Below are 17429 nucleotides of genomic sequence, written 5' to 3' on the forward strand. Positions count from 1 at the left end.
CCTCTGATTCTTTAGTCCACAAAGACTGTTTTCTATTAGAGTATTAGGCATGCTCTTCAGTGCTAACTTCGACCTGCCCTCGGGGCAAAATTTGTAATAATGGAAAACTCATTCTCTTCTGATCCTTCTCCCAAGTTTTGATTCTTCCAGAATCTGCTTGCTTACTTTCCAGTGACTTCACTTTCCAGGTTTTCTTGTTTGCTTTTTTTGTATGGAGTTTTTACTTGTTGTTTGCGAAAGATCCTGATGGGATCTTATTTGGCCATCTGAGTCATATTCCACATGGTACCTTAGTGCGATTGAGTCTTTTTTCCCCAAATTGTAACCTGATAATTTTATTGACTTTTCTCATTCTTTATCTCACTTTTCCCACTCCCTCACACGTTCTTCCTAAATTACCCACATCAGTGTTTATCTCAGGGTCTAATTTAGGGGTGACACAAATTAAGACCCACTCACTCATTAAATCATTTGGTCATTCACACATTATTTAATTTAATCCCTCCAACAGCCATTAGAAGTACACTGTGAGAAGAGCTGCACTGTTATGTCTGTCTTACATGTGACTGATTTTTTAGTGAGATTGTATTATTCCTTTGATACTATATTCAATAAGTGGTAGAATATAACTTCAAAGCTAGCAGTGTGTGATTCTAAAATCTTACGGCACTGTGTGTTTCGGATTAGTTACTTTACCTCATCCTTGTTTTCTCATATGTAAAAAGGGGATAATAAAGTATGTAACACACAGGATTATTGTGTTAGTTAAATGAGATATTGTGGATACGGGACCCAGTGCTTACAAAATATTAGATATTATATCAGTCAGCTTTCACTAGACGGCAAGCAATCTCAAATTTTCAGTGGTTTACAATAACAAATATTTATTTCTTTTCAGGTTTGTATTGTCAGCTACTGATTGGATGTTGTGATTTTACTCCAGACTACAAGCTGATTGTCCTCTACATATATCCTTATTTTGAGACCTAAACTAAAGGAAAGCCTTATGTTTTTCTCATGGCAGAGGGCATAGGAGCTAGGAGAGTTTTGGAATCTTTCAATTCCTCAAGAACTTCTGTTTGGAAGTGCTACATAGCAAACATTCCATTGGCCAAAGCAAGTCAGTTTTCTGAGCCCAATGTAAAAGGGACTGGGGAAACATATTTTATTCATGAAGAAAGAGGGAGTGAATAATTACAAACAAGAATACCATCTACGACAGGTATAACAGTCATTTTTGCTCCCATGGCATACAATTACTATTTTCCAACAACTGGAGTAGAAGGTTAATCATAAAAATGGCAAGGGTACAAGGGAGTATTTTATTCAATGCCAAAAGAAAAAAAAAGTTCAGACAAGAGATGCTGTGGACATTCAGAGAGAGTTAATCTGTGAACCACAAGGACTGGGAAAGGTGTCATGAATGAGAGGGGCCTTTAGCTGGGTCTTGAGAGATGATTAGGGTTTGGGTAAAAGTCATTCTAAGCAGTTGTAGCAGGATGAGCAAAGGGACAGAGGTGGACTATTTGGCCCTGTTACTGGGGTGTTTTTGGTGGGAGGGGAGTCACTGGAGGCAGGTTGGAGAGCCTGGATTTCAGGCAGGAGACAAAAGGGAGAACTTAGGAAATTGTGGGCAAGGTTCAGAATCATAAAGTTATTTTAGAAAGATTGGCTTGGCTGTCCTACAGAAGGGAAAATGGGTGTCAGCAAGAATTTCTCCAGCATGATACACAGTGGCCATTCTTCTCTCTTCAAAGTTGCACACTGCTCTGTGAAACAAATCTATGACAAAAATGTGGTGAGCGTGACAAATATTTCCTCAATGCAGACTTGACTCCCACTAGTAAGAAAATGAAAATTGTCTTACTTGTTTTTCTCTGAATCTTCTGTCTGACCAAATAAAGAGCATGCTTTGGTAGGAGACAGTAATTCCCACACAAAAACATAATTCAAGTAATGTATTAGATAGGCTGGGTGTACAACGAAGCATTGCAAACTGGATGAAAATATTTGTGCACTGTCATTTTATTTTGCTTTTGAACTAACCAAGGGAAGACAATTTGAACACAGTTTTCTGTTGTGCACTTCAAAATAGAGAAACGATTTCTAAAATTTTCCATCTTTGAATTCCTTAGCAAAGTACAATGCCCAGAAGCTTTTGGAAAGCAGTGACAGGGGCTGTGGTAAGAGTTTCCACCTATTCTTTTATTCAATTAGTTTTCTGTGTGCTGTGGTTGTCTGGGTTCATTAATGACTTCTGGTATTTGTTATGTTGATGTTGCTCTATTTTAGATTTGAAAATCGGTAGCAGAGGTTTGAATGAGATTATTTGATTTTCAAAATTAGATTTATGACTTAGCTAAGTGAAAAAAGAAAAAGTGATGTATGTATTTATCAACCCTTAAACCAATCACTTAAAGATTAAGATTTCTTTTCAGATCTATTGGACCATCTTTATTCCTGCCATGAAACTACCTTACTTCATAGTATGCTGCTGATTTTTGTATGGTTTTATAATTAAAAGGCAAAACTGGCTAGCAAAAACAGACCAAATGGCTTTCATTAACTTCGAAAATACTTGTTTTCCAGATAGGAGCTGACGATGCCAATCTATAGCCACTATCTAACACAGAGGTCATATGCCCAACCACATACACGTCTTAGGAAAAGAAGGATCAAAAAAACTTGAAATAACCTTAAAATTCTCCAGAGTGATGTAGATATTACACATGAGAAACAAAAACTTAAATTTCACTAATAGTTTTTTTCTATCAATTATGCAATTTAGCAAAGACTTGTAGGTCAACTAAACAATGTGAAAAAAAAACTCACTTTTTTGAAAGTACAATGAATGCTATTAAAAAATTGAGATACTTTGTTTTTTACTTGGGTCGTTTTTACCAAAACTTAATACCCATGAGATTTTCATTGGTCTTTTAATGCTTCCTGTGTTGTACTATACTTGTATGCTCCTGTTTTTGCCCTATCAACTTCTTTTTTTAAACAACACAAATTTATTTATTTATTTATTCATTTCTTCATTCATTCATTCATTTATTTTTACATCTTTATTGGAGTATAATTGCATTACAATGTTGTGTTAGTTTCTGCTGTACATCAAAGTGACTCAGCTATATGTATACATATATCCCCATATCCCCTCCCTCTTGTGCCTCCCTCCCACCCCCCATCCCACCCCTCTAAGGTCGTCACAAAGCACCGAGCTGATCTCCCTGTGCTATGCAGCAGCTTCCCACTAGCTATTTTACATTTGGTAGTGTATATATGTCAATGCTATTTTCTCGCCTCGTCCCAGCCTCCCCTTCCCCTCCTGTGTCCTCAAGTCCGCTCTCTATGTCTGCATCTCTATTCCTGCCCTGCCACTAGGTTCATCAGTACCATTTTTCTAGATTCCATATATAGGCATAAACAACACAAATTTATTATCTTGCAGTTCTGCAGGTCGCAGGTCGAATATGGGTCTCACTGGGCTAACACCAAAGTGTCAACAGGGCTTCACTCTTTTCTAGCCGCTCTAGGGGAGAACACTTTTCCTTGCTTATTTAGATTGTTGGCAGAATTCAGCTTCTAGCAGTCATGGACTGAAGCCATCTCCATGTCCTAGCTGGTTGTCAGCTGAGAGCATTCCCAGCTTCTAGAGGCTGCCCACGCACCCCTTCCATTTTCAAAGCCAGCAATTTTTCTGCCATTTAAATTTTATTTTGCAATTGTAATGATTAAGTTCTATATACTTTTCCTTATTTAGTGTGTCCTTCTTGGCCCATCTGAGATGGGAAGTAGGACGGGATTTGATCAATAAATGGATTCATGGAAAACCACCATGGATTCTGTGTTTCAGATTTCACAGCTTTGCGCTAAACATTTCTTGAATTTGGATGAGCTGCTAAGCCTCTCAGTTTTCTCATCTTCAGGAGGGAATGGAATTAGATGATTTATAAGGTCTTTCCTAACTCAAGACCCTTATATTTAGAAATGCAGTTCCTTCTACGAAGTCTTTCGCGATCTCCAGTGATGTCTCCAGCTTTCAAAGCTCATGGTATTTGTGGGCTTTTCTTTTTTGCCTCACATAAACTTTCAGTTTTATAACAGTCATAGCACATAACATAGTGCTTTTGTCCTCCAGCTTTTTATTTAAAAATTTTTTAAACTGGCAGGAATTTGGAATTTGAAAGACAAGTACAATGCACTCCCATCTATCTCTAAACTGTATATATAACATATGAAAATAAGTTGAAGGCATCATGATAGGCATGAAGGCATCTTAGGCATTTCCTAAGAATAAGTACATTCTTCTACCAGCATCACATCTAAGAAAACAATGCTTTAATAATATCTAACTTATATAGCTCATATTAGAATTTCCCCAATTGTACAGAACATAACTTTTACAGCTGTTTTCATTTTTCGATTCAGGATATGATCAAGGATCATACATTATGTTTTCTTGCTATGAGATTTAATCTAGGACATTACCTTGTTTGGTTTTTTTATGACATTGCTATTTTTTAAGAATATAGACTATGTAGCTGTCATTTGGAATGTCTCACATTCTGAGTTTGTCTTGTGATGTTCTTTGATTAGATTTAGATTAAACGTTTCTGGCAAGGTGGAATCACAGTTGATGTGCACTTACTGCATTACACAGGAAGGTCAGCGAGTCCCTTTGTCTTACTATCAGTGGTGCAAAGTATGATCACTTAGCTAAGGGCAGACTGCCAGATGGCTCCATTTTGAAGGTATATTTTCCTCTTTGAAGTTGGTACTTACAGACCATGTGAATATACTGTTCCCCATCAACCTTTAAGCAATATTTTTATCATCCATTAATGATTTTTGCCTAAATTAGTTATTACATTGGGGAAGGCAAAATGGTTTGTTTTAAAAAATTCTTTCATTCCTTTGTAGTTATGAGCTGTCATTCCTCTATCAGGAGAGTTTTTCCTCTCCCACTCCTTTTTTTTCCCCTTCTTACTCTACTTCTTTTGAGAACCACCAAGGACTCCATTTTTTATTCAACATGTTTTAATCCTTTACTGTTTTCAGTTTTTTTGATGCTCGGATTATCCCAGATTGAGCCATTGAAAGCCTCTTCAAATCAGGACACAACTTCACTAGTCTTGAGTACCTCCTTGCCTTGTGGTGTAAGACGTTTCAGACTCACCTTATATTTTTCTCTGCCCTAGGCCTGGAACCAGCAGCCACTTTTCCACAAGAGTCTTGGTTTCTTTCAGTGTGAAATGAGATTTCAGTTAACACAGTCTGTGCTCTAGGAATGCTCCTTGCCAGTGGGATAATCATTGTTTCTAGGCTTTTCCAGTGCAGAGAGCCAGGGATTTCTTTTTAAGAGGAATTATATAATGAGTTATAATAATATATCCAATTCAAGTTTAGGATTACACGGTTTCTACTAACTGCTTCTGTCTTACATTTTTATTTCTTTTCTTCTGTGCCAAGAATCCTGGTTCTCAGTGACACTAGGGTTGAAAGGATTAGCACATCACATAATTACTCATCTGCTTTATCATGTATTACATGCATCATAATCTCAGAATAACACTGTTGTCTACAATATGATTACTGAAAATAGATACAAATTTTTTTGTGTAGTTATTTGCATCCTTAGGGTATATCTCTCTAGAGGTGTACAATCACAATTTATATTTAAAGTCACTTGGATGTTAGCCAAAAAAGAATGAAATATTGCCCTTTGCGACAACATAGATGGACCTAGAGGGTATTGTGCTAAGTGAGATATGTCAGACAGAGAAAGACAAATATTATATGATTTCACTTATATGTGGAATCTAAGAAACAAAACAAATGAACAAACATAACAAAACAGAAGCAAATTCATAGACAGACAACAAATAGGTGGCAGCCAGAGGGGAGGGGGTTATAAGGATGAGTGAAATAGATGAGGGAGATTAAGAGGTACAAACTTCCAGTTATAAAATAAATAAATCACATGAATGTAATGTACAGCATAGGGAATATAGTTAATAATGGTTTAAACTGTATGCTGACAGATGGTAACTAAACTATTGTGTGATCATTTTGTAATGAATAGAAATATTGAATCACTGCATTGTGAATCACTGCTGTAGGTCAATTATACTTCCAAAACCAACCAACCAACCAAAAAAACTAATAGAAAAAGAGATAAGATTTGTGGTTACCAGAGGTGAGGGATGGGGGCAGGGGAAATTGGATGAATGCAGTCAAAAGGTACAAACTTCCAGTTATAAGATAAGTAAGTACTAAGATATAATGTACAGTATGATAAATATAATTAACACTGCTGTATGTTATGTATGAAAGTTAAGAGTGTAAATCCTGAGTTCTCATCATAAGGAAAACAAATTTTTTTCTTCTATTTTTTATCTTATGTGAGGTGATGGGTGTTCACTAAGCTTATCGTGGTTATCATTTCATGATGTACGTAAGTCACATCACTATGCTGTACACCTTAAACTTATACAGTGCTGTATGTCAATTATATCTCAATGAAACTGGAAGAAAAAGTCACTTGGAAAAGTTATTTTCTGTGTGAATGTAGCACCAATTGGATATAATTTTAATTTCATGTGTTAAAGATTGTTCTCATTTAATTTAAAAATGAATACAATTCAAAATGAACATTTCAGTGTTTATTCTTGCTTTTGTTTAATATATATGCTTATTTTATATATATATGTAATTTTTTATAGGGGACATCTTAGTTCATAGTAACAGTAATATGTTAACTTATTTACAGTGTCCTAAAATGCATGTAAAATAGTTTCAGAGTTTCAATACAATATCACTACTAACAATGCAATACCAAGTAAAGTTAAAAAAATTTTTTTTTGTCATTAGAATATATCCCATTAAGGATGTACAGTAATGGCTTCAAATGTTACTTGAATTAATTCTTTTTTCTGTTTGATTTTTATAACTTGATACATTTAGTTTCATCTCTTTGTATTTGTGTTCAATTTAATGTTTTTTTTACAGCCATTTCATTTAATTTTTGATTATGTAAAAACATTTATATGATTCCAAGGTTGAAACTATATAAGGTGGTATGTTCACTAAAGTGTCACTCCTTCCAAGGATGTACAGTAATGGCTTCAAAAGTTACTTGAATTAATTCTTTTTCCTGTTTGATTTTTATAACTTGATACATTTAGGTTCATCTATTTGTATTTGTGTTCAACTTAATGGGTTTTTTTTTTTACAGCCATTTCATTTAATTTTTGATTATGTAAAAACATTTATATGGTTCAAAGGTTGAAACTATATAAGATGGTATGTTCACTAAAGTGTCACTCCTTCCTTATTTCTTCTGTTCCACCCCCCACCCATCCTCTATAGGGAAACATTTTCTTTTTTTGGCTTACACTTCCATTTCGAAAAAACATATATTTCCCTTTCTTAATCAACGGGTAATATATAATAGACTTTTAAAACTTTGTTGTGTTTACTTAACAATATATCCTGAAAATGACCCCATATTGATTCATAGAGATCTCTCTTATTCTTTTCTTTTTTATGTTTATACAGTATTCCATACTACAATCTATTCAAGCAGTCTCCTATAAATAAGCATTGCCTTATTTCCAATATTTCCCTGTTATAAATAATCTTGTAATTCATGACTTTATGCATATGTTGTTATATATATATATATATATATGGATATGCCACAATTTAGTTCTTTATTTAAAAAATATTTATATGCTAATTATTTTATTGAGTTGCATTGAACTTTTGGGGAATGGGGCAATGGCATACACTTAGCAGAGCCTGCGAATCTATAAGATGCTGCAGTTGAACCAGTTCTTGGCTTATTTTATGACAAATGTTTAGATACTGGAGTTGCTTCATCTTTGCCACATATATTGAGCTCTCAGTATGTCTAATGCAATGTGCTTCCTCAGAGATGAAGACAAAGTCCTTACCTTTCAGGAACTGACAGTCTATCCCCAAGTTTGTAACCTGGCTCAAATTTGAATCACCTGGAGAGCTTTTAAAATGTACTGATCCACGTTGCCCCTTCTAGACCTCTTAAATCAGATTCTCTGTGTTTAGGCCCTCATCTTTTTTTTTTGTTTTAACTATCAGTGTGATTCTAGTTGCAGTCAAGGTTGAGGACCACTGATCTGTAGGTAGATGTGACCATACACGGTAGGTGTAGGTGTCACAAAGTGTGAAGGGTGTGAAGGAGATGGAAAGAGTCTCTTGGGCTGGGAATATTTGGACTCATGGAATATACAGGATTTGAAATAGTAAAATAAGAGGATAAATGTGACTTTGAGAGGAGGAAGACATAGAAGTTGGCAAGAGCAACCGAGTTGGGACTAATGCATGGGAAGGAGTATGTGGTGAAAATGAAGACAGTAGGAACTTTGAGGCCTACTGTGGTGTACTTAGAATGCTAGAAAATTCAGGTCAGATGATGGGTTAGGGAAGGAAAAGGGCAGCAGAAAACGTGTTTGGAGTTTCAGAAATAGAAAGCAATGATCTGACAAGATGATGTGTCCCAATCTCCCTACTAAATTTTTTGATCTACAAATGAGAAAGCAGACTAATACTCAATAGAAGACATTCTGCAAACCACACAGTTTCGAGCACCAGTGGTGCTACCCGCCTCTGATCCAGACTTTCCTCCTCCTCGTGTGGTCTCCTGAGCACGAGCCAGGCTTCTCCAGACCCCCTCGTACCCAGGCTCTTGCCCACCTCCCTTAGGGTCCTTGGTGACCTCAGACTCCCTCTCCTGGGCAGAGTAAGGAGTTGGTTCTACTGTTTTCCCAACGGACCCATATGGTGTAAACTTTATGGCTGCTCCCCTGACGACCCATTTTGTAAGTCATTAAACAAACCAAACTGCACTGAATATTGACTTTTTTCTTTCTTGTTTTCTTAACAACTTTCTTACTGACAGAGGAGTGGGGAGACAAGAAATTATGGAGAAAAAGAAGTGAATATTTCAAAATTATCTTTTTCTAATCAAAAAAAGGATAATTTTCTTTACTTGCTCAAAGGTCACACTAAACATGTGATACCTGGTTTTCTGATTCCAAATCTCCTAATCCCTTGGTGACTCATGTGACTAAATTAAGATGTTAAAACATGATAGATTATTAAAAAATAGCAAATAACTACTAATTTTTTTGCCTTTCAATTTTTGTATTAGAGCGTATTTGACCAAAATAGAACAGAGCCGTTTATATATTTCAAAATATAGATATTACTGTGTTACGAGGTTCGGGAGTCTACTTTTCGGTCGAATGATCTATCTGTCTGGCAAAGAATGTCTTATTTTAATTTGGCATTTGGAGTGTCAGGCTGGTGCCAGGGGCTGCCTCACGCCAGAGGGTCAGGGAAAATCACGCTGTAAGTAGGAGGGTGGCCATCAGGTGGCAGTCAAGCACTACCCGTCAGCGTCTGAGTTCAGGTTAGTGTGTATGATGGCGAAACAACTAATTTTGTTGAAAAACAAATGTGTTTAATTTTAAGAGCTTTCTCTCTCATATGTAGATAAAGTCTAATATGGACCGCAGACCCCATTATTAAAATCCATCTAAACTAAGATAAAGTTTTATTACTTATCTGCCATAAATATAGTTTCGTTTCTCTTGCATACTGGAAAACAAAAAGGGAGATGATTGAGTACTTATGTCTTATTGACCATATACTTGAAAATATATGTCAATAAATAGTGCCTAACAGTCTTCTGTCAGAAAAATGTCCAGAACTTCTGTGCAAAAGGGAACTGCAGTAGGGTTCCTGAGCTGTCACGATGTACCTCTACCTGACATTTCTCTGGAGAGGCCTCTTCACCTCAGAGGGTGTCCAACTTTGCAGGCTCCCTCCACAAGTATGGAAAATGATGAACATGAGACTGTCTTACTTTTATAAAAAGATCATATTATTATTCTCAAAGTTAACTTTTTGTAAATACTTTAACAAAGTATTTATTTATAAAGCATTTGAACATTTTGAAGAAAAATTTGGAGTTTCTATATGTAATTATAACCTTTTAGACCAATGCTAAATTAATACCATCACAGAAAAAGCATAAAATTAAAATTATATCATCCTGATTGGTATTAATTAGTGTATCTCATTGTTACTGTTCCTTTCTCTTTTAGAGACTGCATGATTTGTACTCAGTTAATAATATCTTTTTGTTTTATAATTTTATTATGGAAATTTTAAAAAATATACAAAAGAAGAGAGACTAATATAATGAGCCCATTTATATTCATCTTCCAACTTCAATAATTACTAGCATTCTGCATTATTGTTTCATCTATACCCTCCGACCTTTATTTTTCCAAGTATCTGAAGCATTTTAAAGCAAACCCAAGAGGTCATATCATTTCTCCTGTGAACACTTGTTTGTATCACCAATAAGTGAAAACTTAAAAGAAAAACACCAACCACATAACCACAATACTGCTATCCCATTACTGGAGCTCTTGATATGCAGCTTTGTTTCAAAGCTCAGTCAGGCAGTACAACATCCTCAGTGAAATAATATTTAAGTCTTGAGAGCTTAAAATGAGGGTATGCTGTAGGATGTTGAATAAATACTAATTTTAAAAAATAGGCAGAAAAAATAGGCAGAACTATTTTTAAGATGAAATATATTTATAGAGAGTATATTTTTTTATTTAATTAAACTATAAAATCTCATATGTGAGTCATTGCACAAAGGGAAAGCATGTACATATCTGGAGACAGGCAAAGTTTTTTTATTTACATGTGTATATAAAATTTTGTACACGTTTACAAGTTAGATAAGTGTGTTCCAATGTGCATAGTTATGTTTTATTACCACAGTCTGGATCAAAGTTATACGAGTAAGACTACATTGGCTAAACTATGTCTGCCGTGAGGCATAAGACTTTCTGATGCACAGCTCTGTTTATTCTGGCTTCCATTCTTTTTCAGACTTCATGTGACGTAATGTTCCCTATAAAAATCTGACATCAGTAAGCGTAGGAGCGGACTCGTTACATTTTCTGAAGGTAATCAGTGTTTTTAGGTTTTAGTATTCTCCTCCATGCCTGGCCATATTGACATTAGCTTCAGCTGAAGCAGGCGTGACCACAGAGTTCGTTTACCTCAAATAACTAAAGCTTAAGAATATGCCGCAGAGTTCAGCTAAGACTAGGAGAGGCATGCAATTGCATAGATGAATGTAAGTGATATTGCTTATCTTTTTAGGAATGCAATGTTTAGATTATATCTAGTGGCGGTTAAGAGTAAACAGACAGCTTTTTTTCTCTAAGATCTTGTATTAATAATACTTCCACGCTATTTCAATATTATATTAACCCGGTGTATTGCCTGTGTGTGACAATTTTGCAGGGTTTTTCCTAGCACACTGTTAACTTAAAATCTAAAAGAATGCACAGATTAAATTGCAAATACAAATCTAAAGTAACTGTTATTTCCTCAGATTTTTTTTTTAGTTGCTATTTGCTTTTTTTTTGAAGTTTTGAATTTTATTTTATTTATTTTTTTATACAGCAGGTTCTTATTTGTTATCCATTTTATACATATTAGTGTATATATGTCAATCTCAATCTCCCAATTCATCCCACCACCACCACCCACCCTGCCACTTTCCCCCTTGGTGTCTGTATGTTTGTTCTCTACATCTGTGTCTCTATTTCTGCCCTGCAAAGCGGTTCATCTGTAACATTTTTCTAGGTTCCACATATATGCGTTAATATACGATATTTGTTTTTCTCTTTCTGACTTACTTCACTCTGTATGACACTTTGTAGATCCATCCACGGCTCTATAAGTGACACAATTTCATTTCTTTCTATGGCTGAGTAATATTCCATTGTATATATGTACCACATCTTCTTTATCCATTCATCTGTCGATGGGCATTTAGGTTCTTCCATAACCTGGCTATTGTAAATAGTGCTGCAATAAACATTGGGGTGCATGTGTCTTTCTGAATTATGGTTCTCTCTGGGTATATGCCCAGTAGTGGGATTCCTGGGTCATATGGTAATTCTATTTTTAGTTTTTTAAGCAGCCTCCATACTGTTCTCCATAGTGGCTGTATCAATGTACATTCCCACCAACAGTGCAAGAGGGTTCCCTTTTCTCCACACCCTCTCCAGCATTTGTTGTTTGTAGATTTTCTGATGATGCCCATTCTAACTCGTGTGAGGTGACACCTCATTGTAGTTTTGATTTGCATTTCTCTAATAATTAGTGATATTGAGCAGGTTTTCATGTGCTTCTTGGCCATCTCTATGTCTTCTTTGGAGAAATGTCTATTTAGGTCTTCTGCCCATTTTTGGATTGGGTTGTTTGTTTTTTTAATATTGAGCTGAATGAACTGTTTATATATTTTGGAGATTAATCCTTTGTCTGTTGATTTATTTGCAAACATTTTCTCCCATTCCGAGGGTTGTCTTTTCGTCTTGTTTGTACTTTCCTTTGCTGTGCAAAAGCTTTTAAGTTTCATTAGGTCCCGTTTGTTTATTTTTGTTTTTATTTCCATTACTCTAGGAGATGGGTCAAAAAAGATCTTGCTGTGATTTATGTCAAAGAGTGTTCTTCCTATGTTTTCCTCTAAGAGTTTGATAGTACCTGGCCTTATACTTAGGTCTTTAATCCATTTGGAGTTTATTTTTGTGTATGGTGTTAGGGAGTGTTCTAATTTCATTCTTTTACATGTAGCTGTCCAGTTTTCCCAGCACCACTTATTGAAGAGACTCTTTTCTCCACTGTATATCCTTGCCTCCTTTGTCATAGATTAGTTGACCATAGGTGTGTGGGTTTATCTTTGGGCTTTCTATCCTGTTCCATTGATCTATATTTCTGTTTTTGTGCCAGTACCATATTGTCTTCATTACTGTAGATTTATAGTATAGTCTGAAGTCAGGGAGCCTGATTCCTCCAGCTCTGTTTTTTTCCCTCAGTACCGCTTTGGCTAACCGGGGTCTTTGTGTCTCCATACAAATTTTAAGAATTTTTTGTTCTAGTTCTGAAAAAATTGCCATTGGTAATTTGATAGGGATTGCATTGAATCTGTAGATTGCTTTGGGTAGTATAGTCATTTTCACAGTATTGATTCTTCCAATCCAAGAACATGGTATATCTCTCCATCTGTTTGTATCTTCTTTAATTTCTTTCATCAGTGTCTTACACTTTTCTGCATACAGGTCTTTTGTCTCCTTAGGTAGGTTTATTCCTAGGTATTTTATTCTTTTTGTTGCAATGGTAAATGGGAGTATTTCCTTAATTTCTCTTTCAGATTTTTCATCATTAGTGTATAGGGATGCAAGAGATTTCTGTGCATTAATTTTGTATCCTGCTACTTTACCAAATTCATTGATTAGCTCTAGTAGTTTTCTGGTGGCATCTTTAGGATTCTCTATGTATAGTATCATGTCATCTGCAAAGAGTGACAGTTTTACTTCTTCTTTTCCAATTTGTATTCCTTTTATTTCTTTTTCTTCTCTGATTGCTGTGGCTAAAACTTCCAAAACTGTGTTGAATAATAGTGGTGAGAGTGGGCAACCTTGTCTTCTTGCTGATCTTAGAGGAAATGGTTACAGTTTTTCACCATTGAGAATGATGTTGACTGTGGGTCATATATGGCCTTTATTATGTTGAGTTAAGTTCCCTCTATGCCTACTTTCTGGAGAGTTTTTATCACAAATGGGTGTTGAATTTTGTCAAAAGCTTTTTCTGCATCTATTGAGATGATCATATGGTTTTTCTTCTTCAATATCTTAACATGGTGTATCACATTGATTGATTTGCGTATATTGAAGAATCCTTGCATTCCTGGGATAAACCCCACTTGATCATGGCGAATGATCCTTTTAATGTGTTGTTGGATTCTGTTTGCTGGTATTTTGTTGAGGATTTTTGCATCTATATTCATCAGTGATATTGGTCTGTAATTTTCTTTTTTTGTAGTATCTTTGTCTGGTTTTGGCATCAGGGTGCTGGTGGCCTCATAGAATGAGTTTGGGAGTGTTCCTTCGTCTGCAATTTTTGGAAGAGTTTGAGAAGGATAGATGTTAGCTCTTCTCTAAATGTTTGACAGAATTCACCTGTGAAGCCATCTGGTCCTGGACTTTTGTTTGTTGGAAGATTTTTAATCACAGTTTCAATTTCATTACTTGTGACTGGTCTGTTCATATTTTCTATTTCTTCTTGGTTCAGTCTTGGAAGGTTATACCTTTCTACGAATTTGTCCATTTCTTCCAGGTTGTCCATTTTATTGGCATAGAGTTGCTTGTAGTAGTCTCTTAGGATGCTTTGTATTTCTGTGGTGTCTGCTGTAACTTCTCCTTTTTCATGTCTAATTATATTGATTTGAGTCCTCTCTCTCTTTTTCTTGATGTGTCTGGCTAATGGTTTATCAATTTTGTTTATCTTCTCAGAGAACCAGGTTTTACTTCTATTGATCTTTGCTATTGTTTTCTTTGTTTGTATTTCATTTATTTCTGCTCTGATATTTATGATTTCTTTCCTTCTACTAACTTTGGGTTTTGTTTGTTCTTCTTTCTCTAGTTCCTCTAGGCATAAGGTTAGATTGTTCATTTGAGATTTTTCTTGTTTCTTGAGGTAGGATTGTATTGCTATAAACTTCCCTCTTACAACTGCTTTTGTTGCATCCCATATGTTTTGGATCATCGTGTGCTCATTGTCATTTGTCTTTAGGTATTTTTTGATTTCCTCTTTGATTTCTTCAGTGATCTCTTGGTTATCTAGTAACGTATTGTTTAGCCTCCATGTGTTTGTGTTTTTTTACAGCTTTTTCCCTGTAATTTATTTCTAATCTCATAGCGTTGTGGTAGGAAAAGATGCTTGATATGATTTCAATTTTCTTAAATTTACTGAGGCTTGATTTGTTACCCATGATGTGATCTTTCCTGGAGAGTGTTCCATGTGCACTTGAGAAAAAAGTGTAATCTGCTAGTTTTGGATGGAATGTCCTATAAATACCAATTAAATCTATCTGTTGTATTGTGTCATTTAAAGCTTGTGTTTCCTTATTAATTTTCTGTCTATATGATCTGTCCATTAGTGTAAGTGAGGTGTTAAAGTCCCCCAGTATTATTGTGTTACTGTTGATTTCCTCTTTTAGAGCTGTTAGCATTTGCCTTATGTATTCAGGTGCTCCTATGTTGGGTGCATATATATTTATAATTGTTATATCTTCTTGGATTGATCCCTTGATCATTATGTATTGTTCTTCCTTGTCTCTTGTAAGAGTCTTTATTTCAAAGTCTACTTTATCTGATACGAGTGTTGTTATTCCAACTTTCTTTTGATTTCCATTTGCATGGAATATCTTTTTCCATCCCTTCACTTTCAGTCTGTATGTGTGTCCCTAGGTCTGAATTGGGTCTCTTGTAGAGAGCATATATATGGGTCCTGTTTTTGTATCTGTTCAGCAAGCCTGTGTCTTTTGGTTGGAGCATTTAATCCATTCATGTTTAAGGTAATTATCAATATGTATGTCCCTATTACCATTTTCTTAATTGTTTTGGGTTTGTTTTTGTAGATCCTTTTCTTCTCTTGTGTTTCCCACTTAGAGAATTTCCTTTAGCATTTGTTGTAGAGCTTTTTGGTGATGGTGAATTCTCTTAGCTTTTTCTTGTCTGTAAAGCTTTTGATTTCTCCCTCGAATCTGAATGTGATCCTTGCCGGGTGGAATAATCTTAGTTGTAGGTTCTTCCCTTTCATCACTTTAAATATATCATGCCACTCCTTTCTTGCTTTTAGAGCTTCTGTTGAGAAATCAGCTGTTAACCTTATGGGAGTTCCCTTGTATGTTATTTGTTGCTTTTCCCTTGCTGCGTTCAATAATTTTTCTTTGTCTTTAATTTTTGCCAAATTGATTACTATGTGTCTTGGTGTGTTTCTCCTTGGGTTTATCCTGTATGGGACTCTCTGGACTCGCTTCCTGGACTTGGGTGGCTATTTCCTTTCCCATGTTAGGGAAGTTTTTGACTATAATCTCTTCAAATATTTTTTCGAGTCCTTTCTCTCTCTCTTCTTCTTCTGGGACCCCTATAATGTGAATGCTGTTGCGTTTAATGTTTTCCCAGAGGTCTCTTAGGCTGTCTTCATTTCTTTTCATTCTTTTTTCTTTATTGTGTTCCGCAGCAGTGAATTCCACCATTCTGTCTTCCAGGTCACTTATCCGTTCTTCTGCCTCTGTTTTTCTGCTATTGAGTCCTTGTAGTGTATTTTTCATTTCAGTTATTATATTATTCATCTCTGTTTGTTTGTTCTTTAATTCTTCTAAGTCTTTGTTAAACATGTCTTGCATCTTCTCGATCTTTGCCTCCATTCTTTTTCTGAGGTTCTGGATCATCTTCACTATCATTATTCTGAATTCTTTTTCTGGAAGGTTACCTGTCTCCACTTTATTTAGCTGTTTTTCTGGGGTTTTATCCTGTTCCTTCATCTGGTACATAGCCCTCTGCCTTTTCATTTTGTATATCTTTCCGTGAATGTGGTTTTCCTTCCACAGGCTTCAGGATTGTAGTTCTTCTTGCTTCTGCTGTCTGCCCTCTGGTGGATGAGGCTATCTAAGAGGCTTGTGCAAGTTTCCCAATGGAAGGGACTGGTGGTGGGTAGAGCTTGGTGTTGCTGTCATGGGCAGAACTCAGTAAAACTTTAATCCACTTGTCTGCTGAGGAGTGGGGCTGGGTTCCCTCCCTGTTGGTTGTTTTGCCTGAGGTGACCCAACACTGGAGCCTATCGGGGCTCTTTGGTAGGGCTAATGGTGGACTCTGGGAGGGCTCACACCAAGGAGTACTTCCCAGAATTTCTGCTGCCAGTGTCCTTGTCCTCACGGTGAGGCACAGCCACCCCCCACCTCTGCAGGATACCCTCCAACACTAGCAGGTAGGTCTAGTTCAGTCTCCTATGGGGTCACTGCTCCTCCCCCTGGGTCCCGATGTGTGCCCTCCAAGAGTGGAGTCTCTGCTTCCCCCAGTCCTGTCGAAGTCCTGCAATCAAATCCCCCTAGCCTTCAAAGTCTGATTCTCTAGGAATTCCTCCTCCCATTGCCAGACCCCCAGGTTGGGGAGCCTGACGTGGGGCTCAGAACCTTCACTTCAGTGGGTGGACTTCTGTGGTATAACTGTTCTCCAATTTGTGAGTCACCCACCCAGCAGTTATGGGATTTGATTTTATTGTGACTGTGCCCCTCCTACCGTCTCAGTGTGGCTTCTCCTTTGGCTTTGGAGGCTGGGTATATTTTTTGGTGAGTTCCAGTGTGTTCCTGTCGATGATTGTTCAACACTTAGTTGTGATTCCAGTGGTCTCGCAGGAGGGAGTGAGAGCACATCCTTCTACTCTGCCATCTTGAACCAAATCCTCCCTCCCCAGATTTTGAAAAAAATATTTATTTATTTATT

General features: G+C 36.3%; 1 protein-coding gene across 1 annotated transcript in view; it reads left to right on the plus strand.

Annotated features, from left to right (window-relative positions):
• Nucleotides 1-2144: 2144 nt before the first annotated feature.
• FILIP1 (filamin A interacting protein 1) overlaps nt 2145-17429 on the plus strand; it is a gene marked incomplete at both ends in the record, with an annotated part of 224567 nt that continues 209282 nt past the window's right edge. Inside the window, one exon of the mRNA XM_082855684.1 lies at nt 2145-2183. Coding sequence (XP_082711810.1) covers nt 2145-2183 — 39 coding nt within the window. The remainder of the gene's footprint in view (nt 2184-17429) is intronic.

This window comes from Leucopleurus acutus (genome assembly GCF_964270905.1).
Source record: "Leucopleurus acutus genome assembly, chromosome: 15".
In the NCBI taxonomy this organism is placed as follows: domain Eukaryota; kingdom Metazoa; phylum Chordata; class Mammalia; order Artiodactyla; family Delphinidae; genus Leucopleurus; species Leucopleurus acutus.